At 45.8% G+C, this 23,364-nt stretch overlaps 1 protein-coding gene across 2 annotated transcripts in view; it reads right to left on the bottom strand.

Annotated features, from left to right (window-relative positions):
• The window catches only part of NOD1 (nucleotide binding oligomerization domain containing 1), a 55,105-nt gene that overhangs the window by 23,617 nt on the left and 8,124 nt on the right, over positions 1–23,364 (bottom strand). For both annotated transcript variants that reach the window (XM_032758408.2, XM_032758409.2), the window contains exons 2-5: positions 6,674–6,817; positions 5,925–6,013; positions 3,485–3,806; positions 1,904–2,078 (exon numbers count right to left, since the gene is read on the bottom strand). In XM_032758408.2, the coding sequence (XP_032614299.1) occupies positions 1,904–2,078; positions 3,485–3,685 (376 nt within the window). In that variant the 5' untranslated portion in view covers positions 3,686–3,806; positions 5,925–6,013; positions 6,674–6,817. The remainder of the gene's footprint in view (positions 1–1,903; positions 2,079–3,484; positions 3,807–5,924; positions 6,014–6,673; positions 6,818–23,364) is intronic.

Genomic DNA, 23,364 nt, shown 5'->3' with positions numbered 1-23,364 from the left:
TCGATCTCTCTGCTTGACCTCAGATTTGCCAGAGAGAAGGTGACAGACTTCAGCTGGGATCAGTGTCTGAGACAGGCCACCCTTATTCCTCTGCACAGTGTCATCACTGAACTGCAGCTAAACGCTGAAGCCCCTCGCACTCGAGGGCCAGGCCAGATGGCCATGCTGGCCCTCCTCCACCAACACTGCTTTTTTGTTGTTAGAGATAGGGTCCTGCTCTGTCACTCAGGCTAGGGTGCAGTGGCCCAATCATGCAGTCTCAAACTCCCAGGCTCAAGCAACCCTCCCACCTCAGCCTCCCAAGTAGCTGGGACACAGGCATATGCCACTAGGCCCAACTAATTTTTGTGTTTTTTGCAGAGACGGGGTCTCGCCATGTTGCCCGGGCTGGTCTCAAACTCCTGGGCTCAAGCGATCTGCCCACCTCGGCCTCCCAAAGTGTTAGGGAGTGTTATATATTCATCAATAACTTTTAGTAAGTTTACAAAGTTGTGCAAACCTCACCACAGTCCAGGTCTAGAGCATCTCCACCATCTTCCCAGAGTTTTCTGGAGCCTATTTGTAGCCAATCCCTGGGCTGTAGGCAACTACTGATTTGCTTTGTCTATAGATTTACCTTTTCTGGACATTTCATATAAGCAGCATCATACAATATTTAGTCTTTTGTGTGAGACTGCTTGCAGAGTGAATTACACTTTAAAAGCTAGTAAAGTAGCTGGCTAACGGAACCAACAGAGAAGTCTTTCGAAAGAATGATTCCTCATGGGAATACTTTCCTTTTTTTTCATGGGGGAAGGAAACAAGGGGAGATAGCAAGGAGCAGACAGAGTCAGAAGCTAGCAGTGGCTGGCAGGCACCTGCAGGGGCTGTGGAAGCCAGAGTCTAGCACTGACACTCTGCCGGCTGGCCTTGTTTCCCCTAAGCACACACCTGTCTTGTGCTTCTGTTTCCAACAACATATTGGATTCTTTAAAAGGCAGGATTTAGGTCCTTGGTGCTGGTATGTTACCAACAGCTGTCTCAAAGTGGAGAGTTCAAAAGCAGGGAAAGAAGACTCCTGCCCCAGAGCAGATCCTGGCCCTAATGATATGTTCTCACATGCCTTGGACTGCCGCTGTCCTGACTGCCATTTGCAAGGACACATTTGTGAGATTGCTGACTGGTGATCTCTTCCAGCAGACTTGAAGCTCCCTGAGGGCAGGAACCCTGTGTCTGCTCACCACTGTCTCCCTGACATCCAGCAGAGCGTAAGGTCTTCGCATGTGGTGGATACGGCAAAAAATACTTATTGAACTAATCAATTAACTAATGGGGTCTCCCATTAGTTTGGAAATAAGGACTGGCACTCAACGGTGACAGAATACTTTGCCTAGAACCACACCTGGCAAGGCTTTTTTATTTTTTTCTTTCCTTTTTTAGAGACAGGGTCTCACTCTGTCACCCAGGCTGGAGTGTAGGGACACAATCAGAGCTCGCTGCAGCCTTAGACTCTGGGGCTCAAGCAGTCCTCTTGCCTCAGCCTCCCGAGTAGCTGGAACTACAGGTATGTGCTACCATGTCCAGCTAAAGATATTTTTAAAAGAAAAAAAATACAACCTTGAATTTGTGCAACCATTAAAATGTCTACATATGTCAGAATAGGAAGAAAGCAAGGGGTCAGAACAGAGGCCATTCCCACAGTTCCAAAGGCCCCGCTATAAAGCAGACCACCCAGGTGTGGGCAGTTCAATCGCAGCCACCTGAGCTGCACTTGGGAGACAGGGTTCAGCTGTTCCTTTCTAAAATCAGAATAGCACCTGGGCCTGCTTCCTGAGGTGGCACTTAGGGCTGGCCCAGCCATTACCAAGCCCCCCAGGGCCCTGCTTGCACTGGTGCCTGTGGTCTCACTGGGGCTGACTCCTACCTGGGTCAGTGTTGACCACGACTTTGCTCTGAGTGAGCAGCGAAGGGGAGAAGCCGATCTCCAGCAGCCAAGGCCTGAGGTCCACGTAAGCATCTGCGAGTTGCTGGAGCAAGTAGAGGAAGAACTCGGACACCTCCTCGCCCTTGCTCTGTACCAGGTCCAGAATTTTGCGGACCTGGAGGCGACACAAGCATGAGGGCATGGGCTGGCATGAGGGGCATCCTCCTACCGTAAGGACCCTCAGGCAGGCTCAGGGCAGGGCTCTGAGTTCTTCCTACAGCCGGTAGCTACGCCATCCCCCCAGCTGCTGTGACAGTCAACATGTTGGAGCCCGAAAATCTGTGAAATGACCTCCTGAGCAAGAAATAAAACCCAGAGGCTTCCATGAGCTTAAAGATAAAAAGGACAGACAACTAGCCATGGAATTCTCTACCTTCTTTTCCCTCTTTTTTTTTTTTTTTTTTCTTTTTTGAGACAGAGTCTCACTCTGTCACCCAGGCTGGAGTGCTGGAGTGCAAGGGCACAATCTTGGCTCACTGCAACCTCCACCTCCCAGGTTCAAGGAATTCTCTTTCCTCAGCCTCCCAAGTGGCTGGGATTACAGGCACCCACCACCAGGCCCAACTAATTTTTGTATTTTTATTAGAGATGGGGTTTCGCCATGTTGGCCAGGCTGGTCTCAAACTCCTGACCTCAGGTGATCCACCCGCCTCGGCCTCCCAAAGTGCTGGGATTACAGGTGTGAGCCACGGTGCCCAGCCTTCTCCTTGTCCGGCTTAACCTGACACAACTGCTGTGCAGGAATGAGAGTGGAGAGGGGAGAGCCACCCCTTGGGCATAATGAGGTGGGCACCTGGGCCACACAGTAGGAGGGCGACAGGCCATACATTAAAAATGGCTTTTTTTCTTGTTAAAAATGCAGGAAAACAAATCAAGAGAAGAGAACAAAGCACACGAGTGTGCTACTGCTTCCCCCAGAAACCGTCCTGGTCTCTTCTGAGTCCCAGTGGGGTCATGTCATAAACGGGTTGTGTCATTCCTCTAACCAAGAAGGAATTTGTGGTCTCCATTTTATTTTTCAGGAGATAACGCAAAGCTTAAGTGAAAGTAAGGGCTGTTAAGGCATCCCACAGTGGAGCGGGGAAGATTCTTCACTGTGGACCCACTGTGGGATGTCATCATTCCTGACCCTGAGGCGGTTCCCCTCCCAGTCTCACCCAGCAACGAGCAGCCCTCCAGCCTTCAGAGGCATTGAATGAACATCGCTGCTGGGGATGCTTTTATGCTTATGTTCTTTTTCCCTCCTAATTTAAAGAGGATCTAAAAATGAAGTGTCTGGGAACCAATACACACAGCAATGAGAACTGAGATGTCAGAGTTTGCTCCAGACACAAACACAGAAGTGAAATACCTGATTGTGCAACCTGCTAACCCAGGCATTTGTGTGCTATTAGTACCCCAAAGTGCAGCCCTGCCTGCTGGACTAAGCTCCCATGCTCTTCACTCAGATCAGCAGGGAGAGGTCTCTTCCGGCTCCCCGCGTCCACACAATGCCCATGCCTGTCCCTGTCCCCAGGGCACCTTGTCGGGCTGGGTGGGGCAGGCACACACAATCTCCGCATCTTCGGCCGAGAAGTAGTCATTCTTCAGCAAGTTGTCCACCAGACACTGAGTGTTGCGGATGTGACTAACCAGAAGTTCCCGATTGCTTTTCAGTAATTGAATGTGGGGGTGAGACTCTGATGGGATTATTTCCATCTCACTGTGGCCCTGCTCTTCCATAGTTAAAGTAGCAAGCGGCTACTTTTCCCAAATTCATCTTCGGCTGCGTGTGTCCTCCCAGCAGAAGGGCAATCAGGATTCAGGCCCCGCCCTCCAGGGCCCCTGCTACTCTGCGCAGCCCCTGAAGAGACCAATGACATCATCAGCAAAGCAAAAGCTACAGAAAGAGCCCACCCCACCTCCCACTGGTCCTGGGGTTTCTCTACCAAGAGCAGGAAGGAGCCATGCTTAAGACCTTCATCTGGCCAGGCGAGTTGGCTCATGACTGTAATCCCAGCGCTTTGGGAGGCTGAGATGGGTAGATAGCTTGAAGTAAGGCCAGTAGTTTGAGACCAGCCTGTGCAACATAGTGAGACCCCCATCTCTACAAAAAATAAAAAAAATTAGCCAGGCATGGTGGCGCACACCTGTAGTCCTAGCTATTGGGGAGGCTATGGCAGGAGGATCACAAGAGCACAAGAGTTCAAGGCTGCAGTGAGCTATGATCACACCACTGCACTCCAGCCTGGGTGACAGAGCAAGGCAGTGTCTCTAAAAAAAACTTTTATCTTAGATGCATTAAAGAAAAAAAATCATAATTTAATTGTTTGCATTTGAGGGTTACATCACTAGGGTAGGTGACCAGAGATAGCCAACTCTTTTTTATTTTTAAATCAAAACTTCTTTATTATTACTATAAAGCAAAAGTGTGCTTCGATCCTAGACTGGGATAGAGATGGAAAGGTGTTTATTTTACATAACAAGGTTAACAGGGCTTGGAGGTTTCTGCATTCCCCGAGCAGGGAACAGGCCCAGAACTGGGAAAGACAGACCTGTGGAGTTTGGTGGGAGACGGTCTCAGAACAAAATAGCCCAAAGACAGAGACAGCAGCATGAAGTCTCCTGTGGTAGCCAGAGCCAAGGAACCAGGGAACAGTGATGTCTCAGTCACTGTTGCCCATTTTGGGTTGTGCTATAACCTCTTCCCCTATGTCCTTGACCTTCAGCAAAGTCTGTTATACACAAGCACCCTAGGGAAGGAGGGAAAAGCAATGGCCCATGTGGCATGAAGCGGGACAGAGAGAAGGTAGAGGTGCAGGAGGAAGAGGGAGAGCCGGCATGGAGTTCCCGGGATTAGATTCCCAAGAGAGGTATCTCTCTGGAAACCCTTGAAAACCTGGTGCAAGTGCTGAGTTTCTTGTCTGGGTAGGAACAGGGACCCAAGTTATTTTATTTGGGCATTAAAAAACACTTGGGTTCATCTGAGTTATCCCAAAATTGCACTCACTACCTTCCTTGTAACAATAACAGCAAAAAATAATAATTAAACAAAAAAATCCCACAGAAGATCCTTCAGCCTCTTCTTGTCCAGGAATACTTGCGTGTGTAAAATGATCTTGGAAGTGGAAAGGCCTGGAATTGGCCACTTTGTCATTTGTCTAGGCAGAAAAACCCATGCATTTCAGAGACAGAGTAAAAAAAACGTTTTTTTGTAGTTCAGAAAAAAGTTCATAGATCTTTTAACACTATCAACATCATTAATATGTTTCACAGCCACATCTGTTAACATTCAGGTCCAGTGGTTCTCAATTTTTTTTCCACCAAATGGCACATGAGTCTCCTGCTCTTTGACATGCTTCCATGTTTTCTTTTGTTAACCTATCACATGCCAGACGCCATACAATAGCTTTCTTTTTAGAACCCAAATGACAGAGCAGGAAAGAGTACAATTTAAAATTATCAGCAACAGAAGGGCAAGAGATCCTCACCAAAAAAATTTAAAGGGATGAAAATATTAGTTATTGTTCCAATAAAAGTTATTAAATCCTAATCCAGCCTTTTCTTTTCTTTTTTCTTTTTTTTTTTTTTGACAGAGTCCCGCTGTGTGGCTCAGGCTGGAGTGCAGTGGCACAATCTCGGCTCACTGCAACATCTGCCTCCCGAGCTCAAGCAATTCTCCTGCATCAGCCTCCTGAGTAGCTAGAACTACAGGCGTGTGCCACCACGCCCAGCTAATTTTTATATTTTTAGTAGAGACAGAGTTTCACCATGTTGGCCAAGCTGGTCTTGAACTCCTGACCTCAAGTGATCTGCCTGCCTCGACCTCCCAAAGTGCTTGGATTACAGGTGTGAGCCACCACGCCTGGCTATTTTCCATGGCAGTCAATTCTACGACCCACTTTAGGATCCTTAGCTTTAGAAAGTTCATTTAAAGCATACCAGCTGACAATAATAAATTTAAATTAGCAGTTAATAATACCTTTTTAAGTTTCTGGCATCATTCTTTGAAGTTAGAATATTTTAAAACAACATTCTTTAAATCTTCAATTTCCAATTTCTTTCTGGAATCTGCAAAATCAAAGAAAGACTTAAATAATTATTGTGGCACATGGTGAATGAATGAATAAAATTGGCAGGAGAATAACTTTAAAATCTAGTACTCTCAGGTATCAGACTACTCTCTGTACCTTCTTCTTTTAGGACAGTGTTTTCTAAATGTTCAACATCCCCACCATAGTCACTTTTTTGTTGTTCTTGCCATAATTGAGTCACACCTGTACTTTATTTGCTTAACTTTTTGCTTTCAATTGAGTTTTGAAAACTCTAATAATTTTAAAGGAATGTTATGTCACCATTAGAAACAGAAAAAAAAATATCCTTTGCAATACATAGAAAGTAACACAAAAATTAATTCACCAGAAATACAACAATGTTACTGTATTCCAGCTAGTCCTGCTGCCTGGAAAGGCTCTAGGGTTGGGGCCTGTTTTCTCTTGGAAGCATTTGAGAGATGTTAAAGACACAGTAGCACAGAATTGAGACTTTCTCTTTAAGATCATCACAAGGCTGAGAGAAAACTGGAAAGAAGTCACTTCTCACTTTGTGATTTAGCATTTTTCAATGCCATGCTCCATTCTTTACAAAGCTGGGAAGGGGTGTTGCACAACTTCCTTCATCCCTCCTTTCCCGACCTTTGCCCGCCTACCACGAGGGGCCCATTTTACTCACTGCTTCTGTCTCTTCCAAGCCTGCGATTCCCATAAAAACAGCGACTTGTCTTCCCAGATGTTTTCTGTAATCGCCACCACAGACATCTCCACCTCTTGCCATCAAAGGCAGAAACTGAAGGAAAGTCTCCTGACTTACAATCACCTAAATAAAGCAATATATTATATGACAGCCACCTGGCAAGGAGGCTGCTTTATAATGTCCAGAGCCCTGGCTGAAGATTTAATCAGGTGTGCAGAGTTAGCTCAATTCAGCAAGAACTTAACAAGGTATGGATGTTGGAAGGGAAAGTAGAGAAACTGAACTCTGCCTTGGTAAACAGAATCTAAGGGTAGACCAAAACCATACCACGGGAGACTGGAGATCAATTCAAAGTTCATGGGCCCTTATTACCAGAAACGCCAGACAGCCAGAGATCTGCTGGCCCTGGGAGGCCATCCTTTCCTTTCTTTACTTGATAAAGGGTGGGTCCAGTTGATGAAGAGGGTCTGGTCCTCTCTTCCAGGCAAAGAGAGGACCGAGATTGGGCCGGGGCCAGGTATCTGGGAGCTGGGTCCGCTCTCCTGGGTGGGGCTTTCCCTGGCCAGTGGTGCAGACCTATGGGGACTGAAGTTGGAGATCCTGGTAAGGCAGCTCCAGGGATACCCAAAGGAAAAAACCAAGCTAATGGAGGCAGCCAGAAAACAGGACGCACCGCAGAACAAAAGATGGATCACCAAGTGGAAAAATGAAGCAGAGGAGATCGGAGGAGGGTGGTCCACCACCAAAAGCTATCTCCTGAGGCAAAGGCAGGTGGGGGTAGAGCCTGTGGGCAGTGAGGGAGCCCTGAAGGGAGCTGGGGCTTGCACAAGCATTTCCTCCCAACTCCTCCTCTTTCTAGCTTTCTGCCCTCAGAGAGGGTTAGCTCCCAGGGTAAGGGAATCCCAGGGGCAATTCACCACTCCGGGCTTCTCACAGAAACCAGTGCCCAAGTCCCATCCTGCAATGTGATCTTCCAAACTAAAGAAAAGGTCTGCAGAGCCTCCAGGAGAAGATTCAGGGAAGCTGCTCTGGTGAAAAGGAAGCAGGGATTGCAGGATGGTGGATCTTCGAAGGGAAAAAGGAGACCACAGAGCAGCTCTGTTGAATTGAAATATGACACAGCTTTCCTAGTAATTTAAAACTTTCTAGTAGCCACACTAATAAAAGTAAAAATGGACAGGTGAAATTAATTTCAATGATATATTTTAATTCTAATACACTCAAAATATTTCAGTATGTCATCCATACAAAATTTATTTATTATTATTATTATTTTTTGAGATGGAGTCTTACTCACTCTGTCGCCCAGGCTGGAGTGCAGTGGCGCAATCTCGGCTCACTGCAGCCTCTGCCTCCCGGGTTCAAGCAGTTCTCCTGCCTCAGCCTCCTAAGTAGCTAGGATTACAGGTGCACACTCCCACGCCTGGCTAATTTTTGTATTTTTAGTAGACACAGGGTTTCATCATATTGCCCAGGCTGGTCTTGAACTCCTGGCCTCAAGTGATCCTCCCACCTCAGCCTCCCAAAGTGCTGGGATTACAGGTGTGAGCCACTGCACCCAGCCCATCAACAAAAAATTTATTAATGAGATAGTTTACATTCTTTTTCTTCATACTGAGACTTGGAAACCTGGCATGTGTTTTAATTGCACATCTCAATTTGGATCAACCACATTTCCAGTGCTCAAGAGCCACATGCGGCCAGGGGCTACTCAAGTGGACAGCGCCACTCCAGGGCAGTCACTAAAAGCTAGGGTGGTGAGACATCGGAGTTCCTGCCTGCTGCCCTTCCATTTGAAATACTGATGCCAGGAATGATCTTTGTTGTTGTTGTTGTTGTTGAGACGGAGTCTCGCTCTGTCGCCCAGGCTGGAGTGCAGTGGCACAATCTCGGCTTACTGCAAGCTCCGCCTCCCGGGTTCACGCCATTCTCCTGCCTCAGCCTCCCGAGTAGCTGGGACTACAGGCGCCCGCCACCACGCCTGGCTAATTTTTTGTATTTTTAGTAGGGACGGGGTTTCACCATATTAGCCAGGATAGTCTTGATCTCCTGACCTCCTGATCCACCCGCCTCGGCCTCCCAAAGTGCTGGGATTACAGGCATGAGCCACCACACCCGGCCAGGAATGATCTCAATTGGCTTTTCAGATCAGTTTCATCGGCAACTCAGTGAGACAGAGGTTAAAGACGTGAGGTCACTGAAAATTCTGCAAACTCAGGGAGAAAATACATACTGGACCTACTGGTTTATACTCAATGTAAAATTCCCTTCACTGCTGCATACAATTTTGCAGCTTTGCATCCTTGCAAAGATCAGAGAGTAAGATACAAAAATGCTGTGATGTTTGGTGAGTCAGGACTCTCCTATACCACTGGTGGACATGTAAATCTGTGGAAGTCTCTGGAAAGTCCTTTGACACAGCATGTGTCAACACTCTGAAAACTTTCTATTTAGTAACTTCCCCTTCTAGAAACCCGCCTTTTGAAAAGAATCAGGGGTTCTGACAGGTATTTTTTGCTGTTTTTTCTTTTTAAACAAGGGACGTCCAGTCCTGGCTATAATAGAATAATTTGTGGCTCACACAGAGGACAACTGCTGGTGAATGGATTGACAAAGTATAGCATATTCATAGAGTAGAACACAATTCAACAATAAATGCCAATGAAACAAGAATACATCATGAATGAGTGTCACAGATACTACGCTGAGTGAGAGAAGCCAGACTCAAAAGAGTACACAGGGCTGGGTGCAGTGGCTCACGCTTGTAATCCTAGCACTTCGGGAGGCCAAGGCAGGTGGATCACTTGCGGCCAGGAGTTCGACACCAGCTGACCAACATTGTGAAACCCTGTCTCCATGAAAAAATACAAAAATTAGCAGGGCCTGGTGGCACACACCTGTAATCCCAGCTACTAGGGAGGCTGAGGCAGGAGAATTGATTGAATCCGGGAGGCGGAGGTTGCAGTGAGCCAAGATCGTGCCATTGCACTCCAGCCTGGGTGACAGAGTGAGACTCCATCTCAAAAAAAAATATTTCATGCATATGATTCTGAAAATCTGATCTAGAAATCAGATCAATGGTTTCCTGAGGCAGGGGGCAGATGGGAGTGGGGGAGAAATTGACCGCAAAGAGGAATAAGGGAAATTTCTGGGGAGACAGAAATGTTGTGTCTTGATTGCATGCTTGCTCTTTCCCTTGTATACAGTCACATATGTGTGTGTGTGTGTATATATGAATATACATATAGATACATATGACTTGTCAAAAGTCAGCAACCCATATGCTTGAAATCTGTGAATGTTATTGTATGAAATTACACTTCCACGAAATTGATTTTCTTTTAAGGAAAGGCAAAATAAAGTTTTTCCAGGTAAAAACTGAGACTTTGTTGCTACTGTATCTGCACTAAAATAAACACTAAATAGAGTTTTTCAGGTAGGAAAAAAATGATCCCAAGACAAAAACAAAAATGATGAGCAACAGGAAGTATTAATAAGCCGGGAAACAGAAATGGGTACTAACCGAACTATATTATATTAATATCTTGTGAGGTCACCAGGACCCATCAGGAAATGATTGACCTAGAAAGGAGTCTCACCTCCTGGAGAGCAACCAGGACTCTGTCCCTGAATCATGGGGTGGCCCCAGAGAAACCACAGATACACACACACTCAGTGTCACTTTCACCCCAGGCTCAGAGTCACTTTCACCTCAGGCTTGTTTCTTTCCTTGCCCTGTCCCAGGGGACCCTGAGCAGAGATGTGCATTTCTTATAACTGAGATGCTAAGATTTAAAAAAAAAAATTTATAAAGATGTTCTCCACATGTTCCTTTCTATGTTTTAATAACTTTTTCTGTAAGTATAAAACAATACCTGCTCACTGTAGAAAACTTGGGAAATGCAAAAAAAAATTTAGAGGAATAAATTAAGTTCCCTATTATCCACATGCAATAACCACTATTCTCATTTTGGAGCACTTCCTTTCAGCTTTTCTCTGCGTGCGTTTGCGCCTACACTGACGTTTTGCATGTTTGGCATCACACCGTGTTTTTGTTGTACTCTTACCATTATCTTGTGTTTCTTTGTAACTGCCAAGGCCCTCTTTGGAGCTGCAGAAGCTGGCTTCTGGATGACTTGGCTTCTAGAAAGCAGAATGCTTTGCTTTCCCTGGTTTTTCTTTTATAAAGAAGGGTAAGAACTCACCCGCCACTCCGCTGCTTTAAAGCTCTGCATCTGAGAAACTCCACGTGCCAAAGAGAGGCTCAAAGATAATGGCAAATGGTCTCCCTCTCCTCGGCCCGGCCATGCCTGCCTGAACTGCTACAGCAAACCTGGACAGCTTGCCCAGCAGCCTCTGCCAGCTGCGAGGCACATGACAGTGCTCTACCATCAACGTGACCCATGGGATAGCTGCGAGGGGGTGGGCAGGGGCAGAGAGTGGTGGGACAACTCCATGAGGTTGCAGCCTTGTTCATTCCTTCTACAGAGATCCACTGAGCACTTCCTCATGTCCGGCCCTGCACTGTGCAAGGGCCCCAGCAGGGCCTAGTCTGATAATAGCTAACACCAAGTGTTTTACTAGGGCATCAGCATAGATGTTAAGGCTTTATATACATGGTGAGAGGCAGGACAACATAAGGGTGAAATCTGTGGTGTCTGGGATCTCTAGAGACAGCAGTGTTCAAATTCTGACTCATGAGCAAATTAGAGGGAAGTTCCTGCTAAATGGACCGTGTTTGCCGGTGATTTTAGGCTGTGGGGAACAGGGGCACTCTCAGGTTATGTCTGTTCATGGGACTTTATTACAAGATCACTCATTATAAGGATCATCACTTGTTAGCAAGTTAGCCATCCTTTCTGTGCCGTGATTGCCTCAAGGTAAGAGTTCCTACCTCAAAATGTTGCTGTAAGGATTAAGTGAGTTAATACGCACAAAATGCCTAGGCTGGGGGTGGCACTCAGTAATGAGCGAATCATTTACTAATTTCTATTATCTCAATCCTTGCAACAACCCTAGGTGGCAGGGGTCATTGTTACCACCAATTTACACATGAGGAAACCGAGGCACACAGGGGTCAAGTAGCTCCCTGCCCTCACAGAGTTTACAACTGGGCAGGACAGACAGACACAGAACAAGGAATCACAAGTATGGTGAATGTGTGGAAGAAGCAATGAGCAGAGAGAGACGGGGGTTGCCGTGGCTCTCAAGGGCTTCCTTGGGCTCCAACCAGCACGATCGCAGAGGTGTCTGCTCCACTGCAGCCCTCTGTAATGGCAGGTGACAGGGAGACCCAGTTAGAGCTCCTCTCTCAGGGAGTTTGAATTTGAGACATTTAGAGAGATGCTGAGTCCCCAAAACCCACAGTACTTGTGGGTTTGGCTGCCCACAGCTGAGGCCGCCAGCCACGGCTTCCCTTATTTTGTGTATCTTTATAATAAACCCCCAAGAACATAGAGAGCCTCAGTGTGCCCCTGTTCTCTGCAGCCTAAAAAACACTAGCAAACATGATCCATTTAGCAGGAGCTTCATGCTGTGCAGAATCACCCAGCAGAGGTTTCCCTGCTCCGTTGTGACTATGAGTGCCATCCTCCCAGCATGAGCAGACAAGACTGGACTCCATCCCAACTGATGGGGCCAGATGAAGAACAGAAACCTCAAGAAAGTCATTTCCCATCATCCACACTGACCTCATGATTTCACTCTTTTCTCAGGCACCCAATTGTTGGGAATCATTATTCGCTCTTTTTTTTCCCCATGTTTATATTTCAAAATAAATAACACAGCTTTCCACAAATTGGTGTTGCAACAGTGGCAGCTAAGATTCCTAACAGATCTAAGCCCTGTTATAAAACATTCTTTGGCAATGTGGCAGATGCTATCTTAGAGTTACAACCCAGTGGTTTTCAACAGTGAGCCCTGTGTAGTCAGGCCATTCTGTAAGTTTTTCTACTGTGATACTTGCTATATAGGTTGGAAACAAACACAAGCATAAGCAAAACCAAGGCCAGCTTTGCTGGCTCCCAGGTCATATGGAACCTGGCTCAGTGCCATGCCATCTGCCTCTGCTCCTGTCCTGACCCTCCCTCCTCAAGCTCTGACCACTTCTTGAAGTGAGTTCCCAAACAGCTCTGCTCTCTGCAACCTTGGCAGCCACAGGAAAAGGCCCGTGATTTTATGAACACAGAAAGGATTGGCTTCTAGGATATAACTTTATGGGTCATAGGAGAGTTTTCAAAGACTTTCCCACCCCTTCCTTGAAAACCAACACAGTGGTAGAAGTATTCTGTTCATCAAACAGTTCAGGTTCTTCTCCTAGACACTTGGTAGGATTACACTTCCCTACCCCCTTGAAGTTACAGGCTTTAACTCATGAAACATAAGCAGAAGTGGAATGCGTTGCTTTGGGTAGGAGGCTTTTAGGCATCACTGCATAATTTATCAATGTGCAATTTTTTTTTTTTTTTTGCTTCTGGCACTATGATTAGCACAAGATGGGGGCAGCTGCATTAGCTCAGGCCCACAAATAACCACAATGAGTAGCTCTTGCCAACTCGCAAAGGACATAAGATATGAGGAAGAAATCAACCTTGATTGTTTGATAGCCAGGCATGGTGGTGCACGCCTACTGTCCTAATGACTCAGGAGGCCAAGGCAGGAGGGTTACTTGAGCCCAGGAGTTCAGAGTTTGAGGCTACAGTGAGCTATGATCACGCCACTGTACTCCAGCCTGGGTGACCAGTGAGACCCCTGTTTCTTAAAAAATAAACAAAACAAAAAACCTTGGTTGTCTGAGCCCACTACATTAAAGGACCCCTCTTAGCACAGAAAAGTCACTACAACCTTTTTCAGATACTATAACTATTTATGGAATTAAGATTTAACACCATTCCCTGTCTACCTCAGACTTAGCAGTAATCTATATAGGGAGATACTATTTACTAGGAAGAAAAATAGGCAGAACATGCACCTTCTTTATTTGTCCTGAGGTTACATCATTCACCTTCTCCCAACTCGTGTTGGGTCCCTGGTCCTGCCACCCCACTCCACCCCTCACTTGGCCCCACAGAACCACATCCATCATTTCTGTTAGAATTACTGGGTGGGTACCCTTAAAAGCCAAGCCGACCAGTGATGAAAAAGAACATGGTGGGGCTATACGTACTGACATAGAGCCTTAAGATATCCTGTCACTTGAAAAACGTAAGTTGCAGAAAGAAATACAGAGTATAATAACATTTATATGGCTTGCCCACATCCCCTGCCCTCCAAATACACAAAGCACTCCACATTTTCTATAGGCATACGTCCGTGAATGTAAATGCAAAGAAAACTACCTGTGAGAAGACACACGGTGTGAGAATAAAAATTACTTCTGGAAAGGGAGAGGACACCAGGAGTAGGGTAGTACTTTTATTCGTAATGTGTGTGTTTTTTTTTTATAAGAAGGCTATACACTTGCATGGTTAAAATATTTTAGGGCCTTTTCCTCATTGGGGTATCTCAGGACATCTTGAGGCAGGCCAGCACAACATTCTCAGCGACTGCCTTGTTTTGAGGAACTATGACTTTCAACTCAAAAGGCCCACGTGCCCTAGAAAGAAAATGCTCGGTCTTCATTAAACTAAACGATAGTTCATTAAGACCAAACAAACTCAGATGAGATGTTAAGACTTTCTGTGCACCTGTAAATCAATAAAAAGCTCTTCCTGTTTTGCGAAAGTATCACAGTAAATCTGATGGGATCGTGGGTGGGAACAGTTTTTTTTTTGTTGTTGTTATTTTTGTTTGTTTGTTTTGAGACAGTGTTTCGCTCTTGTCGCCCAGGCTGGAGTGCAATGGCGCGATCTCAGCTCACTGCAACCTCTGCTTCATGGGTTCAAGTGATTCTCCTGCCTCAGCCTCCTGAGTAGCTGGGATTACAGGCACCTGCCACCACGCCCGGCTAATTTTTGTATTTTTAGTAGAGACGGGGTTTCACCATGTTGGCCAGGCTGGTCTTGAACTCCTGACCTCAGGTGATCCACCTGCCTCGACCTCCCAAAGTGTTAGGATTACAGGAGTGAGCCACCGCGCCCGGCCTATATTTTGTTTTAAATTTAGTAGAAGGCCATCAACTTAGGGTATTACCATTAAGCCTAGTTAGAAATAAGGAATATAAAGTGAAAAATAATCGGTCCCCACAAAAATAGTACAGAGCAAAAGTCAACAATACTGGCTTTCAAGTGGATTTTTAAAATCCCAGAGCCACAAGAAATACCATATTGAAGAAATGCTCAATGATTGCCAAACGTTTCATTTCCTTTGTCTTGTATTTCCTCTTTTTTTCATATAACACATACCTCTGAACACTTTAAAACATTAGCAATTGCGCCACTGCACTCCAGCCTGGGCGACAGAACGAGACTCCGTCTCAAAAAAAAAAAAAAAAAAAAAAAAAAAAAATTAGCAGCTCAACTGTCTTCTGGAACATTCTGACATCGAGTGATGTTTTAATTTTGATTTCTCAGCAGCAAATGGAGGATGTCAAAGGGGCCTCACATTTTCCCACCCAGTATCAGTTCCCTAACCCAAATGGTTATTATTACCAAGGAAACTAGTTCAGATTCTTTTTCCCTTTCTGTTAAAAACACATCCTATCACTAAAGTTTAACCAGAAAATGCCATCTCTGGTAAAGTCACAAGCTGCCATACACAATATGGGCTTCTAAGACATTCTGCCCACCACCATCCTGGACAATAGGGATAGATAACTGATATTCATTTATTGAATGAACTAAGTTAAAGCCATCATTCCCTGCCTACCTCATGTAGGTACCTGCCTACCTCAGAGGTGATATAACCCAGATTGCAAATGTCAATTCGAGTGGGCTCCACCAACCCCCAGCATAACTCGCACACATATATCCATGAATGGGGACCACATTTGAATTCTCCTTTAGGAAATGACTTCTCTTGAATATGATTCATTTTGGTGAATTTAATCCACAGGCTCCACAGTTTTACAAGTAAAAAAGATAATTATACTCTAGTTGTTGACATGCACTGCTTGGATGTTCAGGGTTGTGGTGATGACGTGAACAACAGACTTCTTCACTCTGCAAGTTACCCAACAGCAAGCTGGGCGGATGAAGCCATGCCAACAGCATCTGGCAGGAGCCAGCACCAAGCACATTTTACACAGCTTCGACAGAGCTGCACAGAGAACACATATGCTTGGTCAGCTCAAATGGGGTCCTACTTTTCCTGCTGCATGATCCACAACGATCTGTGTTTTGTTGTTGTCTGTTTTTTTTGCTTGGTTTACAATTTCTTAAGGAACTTAACCTGGAAAACAAGCCCGGTCATGCGTGCCTCTGCCATACCAGAACACTATAGACAGCCGACTCTGGAGAAAATTTAGCAGATGGATGAAGCTACAATTATTATTGGAAGCTTTTTAACTCCATTGACACTCACTGACTTTAAGTATCTGAAAGCACTTAATCCCTCAGAATTGGAAAGCAGATGGAAGTCAGTCCCTCTCGGTATCTCCTTTCTTGCTTCAGGCTTCCTTCCCCTCCCTACTCCCTCTTCCCTTCCTCTAGCTCCCTTCTGTCTCTCATACAAAGTACCTTATAGTGTGAGCTCCAGACACACAGACACTGCCATCCTGCCTACAAAGAAAGGAATGCAGACACAGCCAACGTCAGCATTCGGGGTGGGACCACAGTGGAATGCATACGTCCTTTCACAGCTGCCAGGGCCTTCTGGGAAGTCCAATGCCTGCCCCCACATCTCTCAGAGCCAAACATCTTCTTCTGGTCAGGAAACCCTGTTCAGAGTGCACAGAGAGCCAGCTCCTCCCCTCTCTGCTGAAATCCTGGGCTCCTGAGGTCAAACAGAATGTTGTCCAAGCCATCGATTTTAGACGTGAGAAAACGGAGGCTCTGGGCAGGGCCCTGGACTTGTCTGGATCAATCAAAACTAGCATCCAAGTCTCCTGGCCCCGAGACAGTTGCTGCTTTTGTCTACTTCTGGCCAGAGTAGCCTCCTCAGTACCAAACATTTCCTCCATTCCCCCCAGTGGGGATGTCACTTGTCAGAATGGGAAAAGGGTAGGGTTCCCACCTTACTCTGTTTCTCCCCTAAGCCCATCTCTCCCTGCTGGGAAGGCCCATGGTATTCTATCCCCGCCTCTCTCAGAGAGTGTGGAACTTTGTGTCCTAAGTTGATTATTTTCCTTTCACATTGGTTGGTAGTGGCAGTGAAGGGCACAGACTCTAAAGCCAGGCTATCTGGTTCCAATCACTAGCTATGTGACTTGGACAAATAATGCTCTCTTCTGTGCTTCTGTTTTCTTCTCTGTAAGTACAGATAATAACTGCACCTACCCCATGCAGGGATCTCTGTGAGCATGCAATGAGTCAATACACGTACATACGGTATTTAGAACAGCACTGGTCACGTAGTAAGCACTGGCCGTGACCTACAAGAGGGCAGCCTAGGCCAGCATTTCCATCTGTCATCTTCAAGGCCAGCAGTGACGACAAGGGAGGGCGTCCATCTGGTGAGTCACCGTATCTCCAGCACATAGAGGGTGCTCGATAGGAACCGTCGAATGAATGAATCTGGCCCGGTGCACTGTGTATAGCAGGTGCTTCATCATGTCCACTGATACGTGGATTTCCATAATTCACAGGCTCACTTAGGGAATGTCACTTACCAAGTTTATTGGTGAATAAATTCAATTTTCCATCACCAGTATTTTCTATTGCTCTAAGGCATTTACCTTCGCTGCTGTCTTTAAAAGGTTAACCAGAGCCCAGCTGTCAATGTCAAAAGCATCGCCTGTGCGACCACTTGGTACTTAATCACCTACTGCTTGACACTTTCTTGGTTTTAACCAGGCTTTGAAAAACAAAGTTCCCAAAACACTGCACTTGATATTCATCTCTGAGGGGCCAGTGAATAAAAATATCTTAATGAAGAAAGCCAACAGAAAACAACGGCGCCTTGAAGTGAAAACCGGTTTCCTGGAACTCCACTCTGTGAGAGGGCTGAAGTGTTTATGCAGAGGAAAGTGACACAGAAGTGGCCGATCTGGAAGCTTGAGGACATCTGGATATGGCATTTAGGGCTGACACAGAAAGTGTCTGGGGCTTATCAAATGAAAAGCACTCCACAAGAACAAAATATATTAGTCACCACCAAAGTGGGAGTTGAAACCGGGCCCACAGCAAATAAACACTCTGCTGATCGCTGGCCAAAATGCTTAGCTGAAGACTTTTATTAACCCCATTGAACATGTATACAGAGTCAGCAAGCATCTAGGACACAAACCTGTCACAGAGCTAAGTGGGAGAGACACAAACCTGTCACAGAGCTAAGTGGGAGAGTACCCAGGGATTTATGTGTGGTGACTCTGAGTGGCATTAAGAGGCTGAGAAGATGACAGAGCCATAACCCCTAAAGCATCTGCCCCAGACACTGCACCCCCTGGGCCAGGACTGCTCTCTTCCCTCACTAAGTGAGGTCCCATGTTAAGCAGAAGGCCCACCCAACCAGCCGAGATACACCTGGCCTGCAACACATCTGGCACTGCAACCTCATGACCGCTTCACAGCAAGGAAGGAGAAACAGGGTCAGTGCAGATGCCTGGAAGCAGCCAGCATGCAGTGCTAAGGATGTGGGCCCCACACAGTGGAGGCTTTTCCTGTGACCTGAAAGCTCCCAGTAAAGAATTTCTTTTTTCCAAACCATGGGCCTCCCAAGTGCACGCAAATGATGAATTCAGATTTTCAAAGGTGAACAAAGCCAGGAAGGCACCCCCTTCGGGACTTCTGGGCAAGAGCTAGGAGGAGCAGAACAGACTAGCATGAAAAACTGACAGCCCTTCCCATAGCCAGGGGGCCCTGACATTTTGTGCCTGCAGATTCTGATCCCCTGACCCGTACATGCCCAACCTCCCTCCACTCTTTGGGGTCTTTTGTTCCTGTTTCCAAAGAGCCAAGAAGGACTGGACTCCACCCTAGTCCATCCACTGAAGCTCCTGATGAAGGACGCTGGGTGCCTAGGAGGCCGACACCCATTTACACTCATCTGTCCCAGAAAACTACAAAGCATGTGCTGTGGGCTGGGCAGACCCGGCTCCAAATCCTGCTTCTGCCTTCTTTCACTTGGTTTTGAGCCTCAGTTCCCTCATCTGGAGATTGAAAACCAGACACTCCAGAATTGTTTCACACATTAAGACAAGGTTTATATAGCTTAAGAAGTAGAGATTGTTCATTATCTGAATAAATAGAAGTGGCTAATGATCTTTCTCTTGTATATTATGAATGACAGGAAAAAGTCAGGGGGGGAAATTCCTCCAAAGCTTCCCTCTGCACTTTAGAATAAAATCCCAAATCCTTACCCAGCCCAGGAGGCCCTACTTGGCCTGAGTATGTCTCATTATTTAGCTCTGTACCCTCCTGGGCTTGGGCCTTACCACACCAGCCACTCGACACACCCACATCCCTCCTATTCACCTCTGGGTCTTTGAACCCACTGTTCCCTGCATCCAGCATGATTTCACTCTTGTTTTCATCCCAAGTCCTAGTTGAAAAGGCTCATTCCTTGAGAGGCATCCCCAGACTCTCCTAATTCTAGTTCCGCTCTGATCTCCTGTCTCATGACATGCTGTTGTTTTCACTTAAAGCACTTTCCACAAGTTATAATTATGTATTTACCTGTGTGCTTACTGCCCTAACCTCCCACTTATGGACTGATGTTTATGTCCCTCCAAAGTTCCCATGGTGAGGGAGAACCCTGGATTTGATGGTGTTTACGGGAGGTGAATAGGTTTAAATGAGGTCGTGGGGGTGGAGCCCCAGTGATGGGATTAGTGCCCTTATAGCAAGAGACACGAGAGACCTCTTTCGCAAACCAGGAAGAGGGTCCTCACCAAACTCCCATGCTGGCAACCAGGTCTCACACTTCCAGCCTGCAGAAGTGTGAGAGATAAATGTTTGTTGCTTAAGCCCCCAAGTCTATGATAGTTTAGCAACCCAAGCTGACTAAGACATCCTCTCCACCCCGCAGCCTACAAATTCCATATGGCCGGAGGCTGGGTCTGTTTCATTCATTGCTGTAATCCAAGTACTTAGTAGACTCCTGGCACCAGCAAGATTTTCTGATAATATTTGTTGAATTAACATGTTCCAGAATTGAAGCCCCAAAGTGCCAGAAGGAACCAAGAGCTACAAATAGCTTTCTAACAGCCTTCCACACCAGGGTGGGGGGCCAGCAGAGCACTTCACACCCACAGAAAGCCAGAAAAACAATTACCACCTCATTATCAGGAATGCTAAAGCAGCCACACCTCACTCAACTGAGAATTTGCCTTTCTGGGCCCCCAAATTCCACTGACCCAGACCTCAGGGAAGATTGACAGAACTCAAGAAGAGGCCAAAGCCACTGGGGTAAAAGAGAGGGAGGATGAGTAAGGAATGTCAAAAAAGAACAGACCACTGCACCTTCGATGTAATATTATTTTCAATACTGTTGCTGTCCACCTGAGTCTCAACCTGGGATCTCCTAGGCCTGGTTTCTGTCTTCCAAACACCCCCCACATCTGTCTGGGTGAAGGCATGTTTTATTACACACAGGCTAACAATCTCAGTGCATCAAGATGACATTTATCTCAAAACTAACATTGCAACCCACTCTAAAAATGTTAGTCAATATCGGTATCAGATTTTTTTTTTTTTCAGTTGATATTATATTAACCAGCCTAAGCAATGGATGGGTTTAATGTTATCTGGAAGTGGGAGGAGGTGACAGGAGGAGTGAGCCACCACTTTCACTTCCTAAGTAAGCTGCTTTTTGGAAGCAGGGGCTCTGTTTCCAGAAATATGGCCCTACACAGAGCATAAGCACATCTGACTGTTAATGGCAGGAGGTGGGCTTCAGGAGGTAGGTAGAATAAGCAGGGGTGGGGGTACTCACTGAGCAGCTGGGGCAGTGGTTAAGAACAGAGACTCTGCCTCAAGTCCTGGGATAGACTTTGGGTTAGTTATTTAATCTTGTTGAGCCTCAGTCATCTCCTCTATAAAACAGGGGAAATGATAACCACTGCACAGGGTCGCTGGGAAGACAAAATGAGCTAAAAACAAACAACAAAAACCCTGAACTCTTAGACCAGTGTGGGACACAGGAAGTCTATGTAAATGCTCTTCTTATTTAGGGTCTACCAGATCAGGCCTGTCATCATTTCATTTAATCAAATCAAGGCTCAAAGCAATCTTTCCAGATAGGTAGAGTTAGCCCATTTTACAGATTCAAAAGCCGAGGCTCAAGAAGATTAAAAACCTTATCTGAAGTCACACAACTAGGAGAAGGAAAGACCAGCCCTGGAACCAAAGTAATTATCATAATCTTTATCATCATAATCATGACTTACTAGAAGGTGAGTGATATGCTAAGCACTTTACATAGATTAGCTCATCAAATACTGAAAACTACACAGCAAGGAAAGCATTATTGTAACTATTTTACAAAGGAGGACACAGAGTTGGAGTGGTTAAGTATGCTGCTGACAAAGGTCACACAGTTAGTTAAGGCAGTGATCCCCAACCTTTCTGGCATGAGGAACTGGTTTCATGGAAGGCAATTTTTCCACAGACAGTGGGCAAGTGGGGGCAGAGGGGAGATGGTTTCAGGATGAAATTGTTCCACCTCAGATCATCAGGCATTAGATTCTCATAAGGAATGTGAAGCCTAGACCCCTCGCGTGTGCAGTTCACCATAGGGTTCCCCTCGTATGAGAATCTGATGCCGCCACTGATCTGACAGGAGGCAGAGCTCAGGCGGTAATGCTTGCTCACCATTGCTCACCTCCTGCTGTGTGGCCCACTTCCTAACAGGCCACTGACTGGTACTGGTCCATGGCCTAGGGATGGGGGACCCCTGAATTAAGGAATAAAATAGGAACTGGATCCTGGTTCTGACTCCAAAACCCATTGTTTCTTCCACTTCAGCCCTGCATGTCTGGTATACGTTACAGACCCAACATCTCTATTTGAAATCATCAACATGCCTGTTTTCATATTAAGTATGAAACACTAGCTTTGTTAAATGGAGTCCAGGAATGACCCACTCACTGAAGGGGCCTGTGTTGTAAGGAGTTAGGATATCCCCTGCCAAAAAAGCCTAGCTTTCCCCCAGTTCCTTCCAAGAAGGTTTGGTTTTGAGGTCATAGGCAGCAATCTGGGCATGTGTTACAAGAAGCAGGGGAAGTTCTTACTCATTAGACTTTTAATCTTTTGGGAATTAGAAAAGGAATACTCTCCCAAGTAAATCATCATCTGCTCTCAGCTCTGCTACCATGTAAGGAGTTTCCTTAGCAATATGTGACTGCCAGGCTCAGTTGCATGTGGCTCGGAAAATATCTACCAAGTGACTACATTCTCTCAATTCTGACCCTAACCTGTATGGTGGCAATGACAGAACAGAAGGCCAAGGGACATCAACTTTCTGAAACAAATGTAATCAAGGTGAATGTTCATGTTTTATTAAAATCTCAATCTGCCAAAACCCGGCACTAATCTGGTGCTCACTTTGCAATTATCTGGGCGCTTACTACAGTGCTCTATAATTTAGAGGAAAAGGACACTTCAGTAAAACAAATTCTAAAGTGGCAGTTTACTGGAGAGTAACTTTTAATTTCCATGCAGTATAATACAAAATTGTCTTGTTGGCTCTAAGGACGTGCATCCCTCATTAGGGAACTCTGCCCCATTAGAGGACCAAGGTAAGATCCCTTCACAGTGGCATTATCCCCGGTTGGCTCAATGGCTCCAGAGACAGGGAGGATGGCAAAGAGAAGGGCCAGTGGCATGCCTGCCTTAGCCAACTCTGCACAGAAATCTCTGCCCACAGTTTGGTCTGTGGCAGTTCCAGATAAAACACATGTTTAAATAAGAGTTCAAGCCAGGAAGTCTTGCTTGGATGAACTTTCTAGCATAGGTAAAAAACATCAGCTAACTGACATGCCGGTGACTACTCACCTCTCACCACAAGAGTCAAGTTCAGAAACAACACTTGCCCTCAACGAGTATTTGATGCGCTAAAGAGTTTTTCCAGCTTTGTTCTTTTGGCTTAGGATTGACTTGGCGATGTGGGCTCTTTTTTGGTTCCATATGAACTTTAAAGTAGTTTTTTCCAATTCTGTGAAGAAAGTCATTGGTAGCTTGATGGGGATGGCATTGAATCTATAAATTACCTTGGGCAGTATGGCCATTTTCATGATATTGATTCTTCCAACCCATGAGCATGGAAAGCCAAAAGAACAAAGCTGGAGGCATCACGCTACCTGACTTCAAACTATACTACAAGGCTACAGTAACCAAAACAGCATGGTACTGGTACCACAACAGAGACACAGATCAATGGAACATAACAGAGCCCTCAGAAATGATGCCGCATATCTACAACTATCTGATCTTTGACAAACCTGACAAAAACAAGAAATGGGGAAAGGATTCCCTATTTAATAAATGGTGCTGGGAAAACTGGCTAGCCATATGTAGAAAGCTGAAATTGGATCCCTTCCTTACACCTTATACAAAAATTAATTCAAGATGGATTAAAGACTTACACATAATACCTAAAACCATAAAAACTCTAGAAGAAAACCTAGGCAATACCAT

The sequence above is a fragment of the Hylobates moloch genome, unplaced genomic scaffold (genome assembly GCF_009828535.3).
Source record: "Hylobates moloch isolate HMO894 unplaced genomic scaffold, HMol_V3 SCAFFOLD_1, whole genome shotgun sequence".
Lineage (NCBI taxonomy): Eukaryota > Metazoa > Chordata > Mammalia > Primates > Hylobatidae > Hylobates > Hylobates moloch.
Note: the sequence above shows the minus strand (reverse complement) of the source record. Positions and strands in the feature narration are given on the sequence as shown.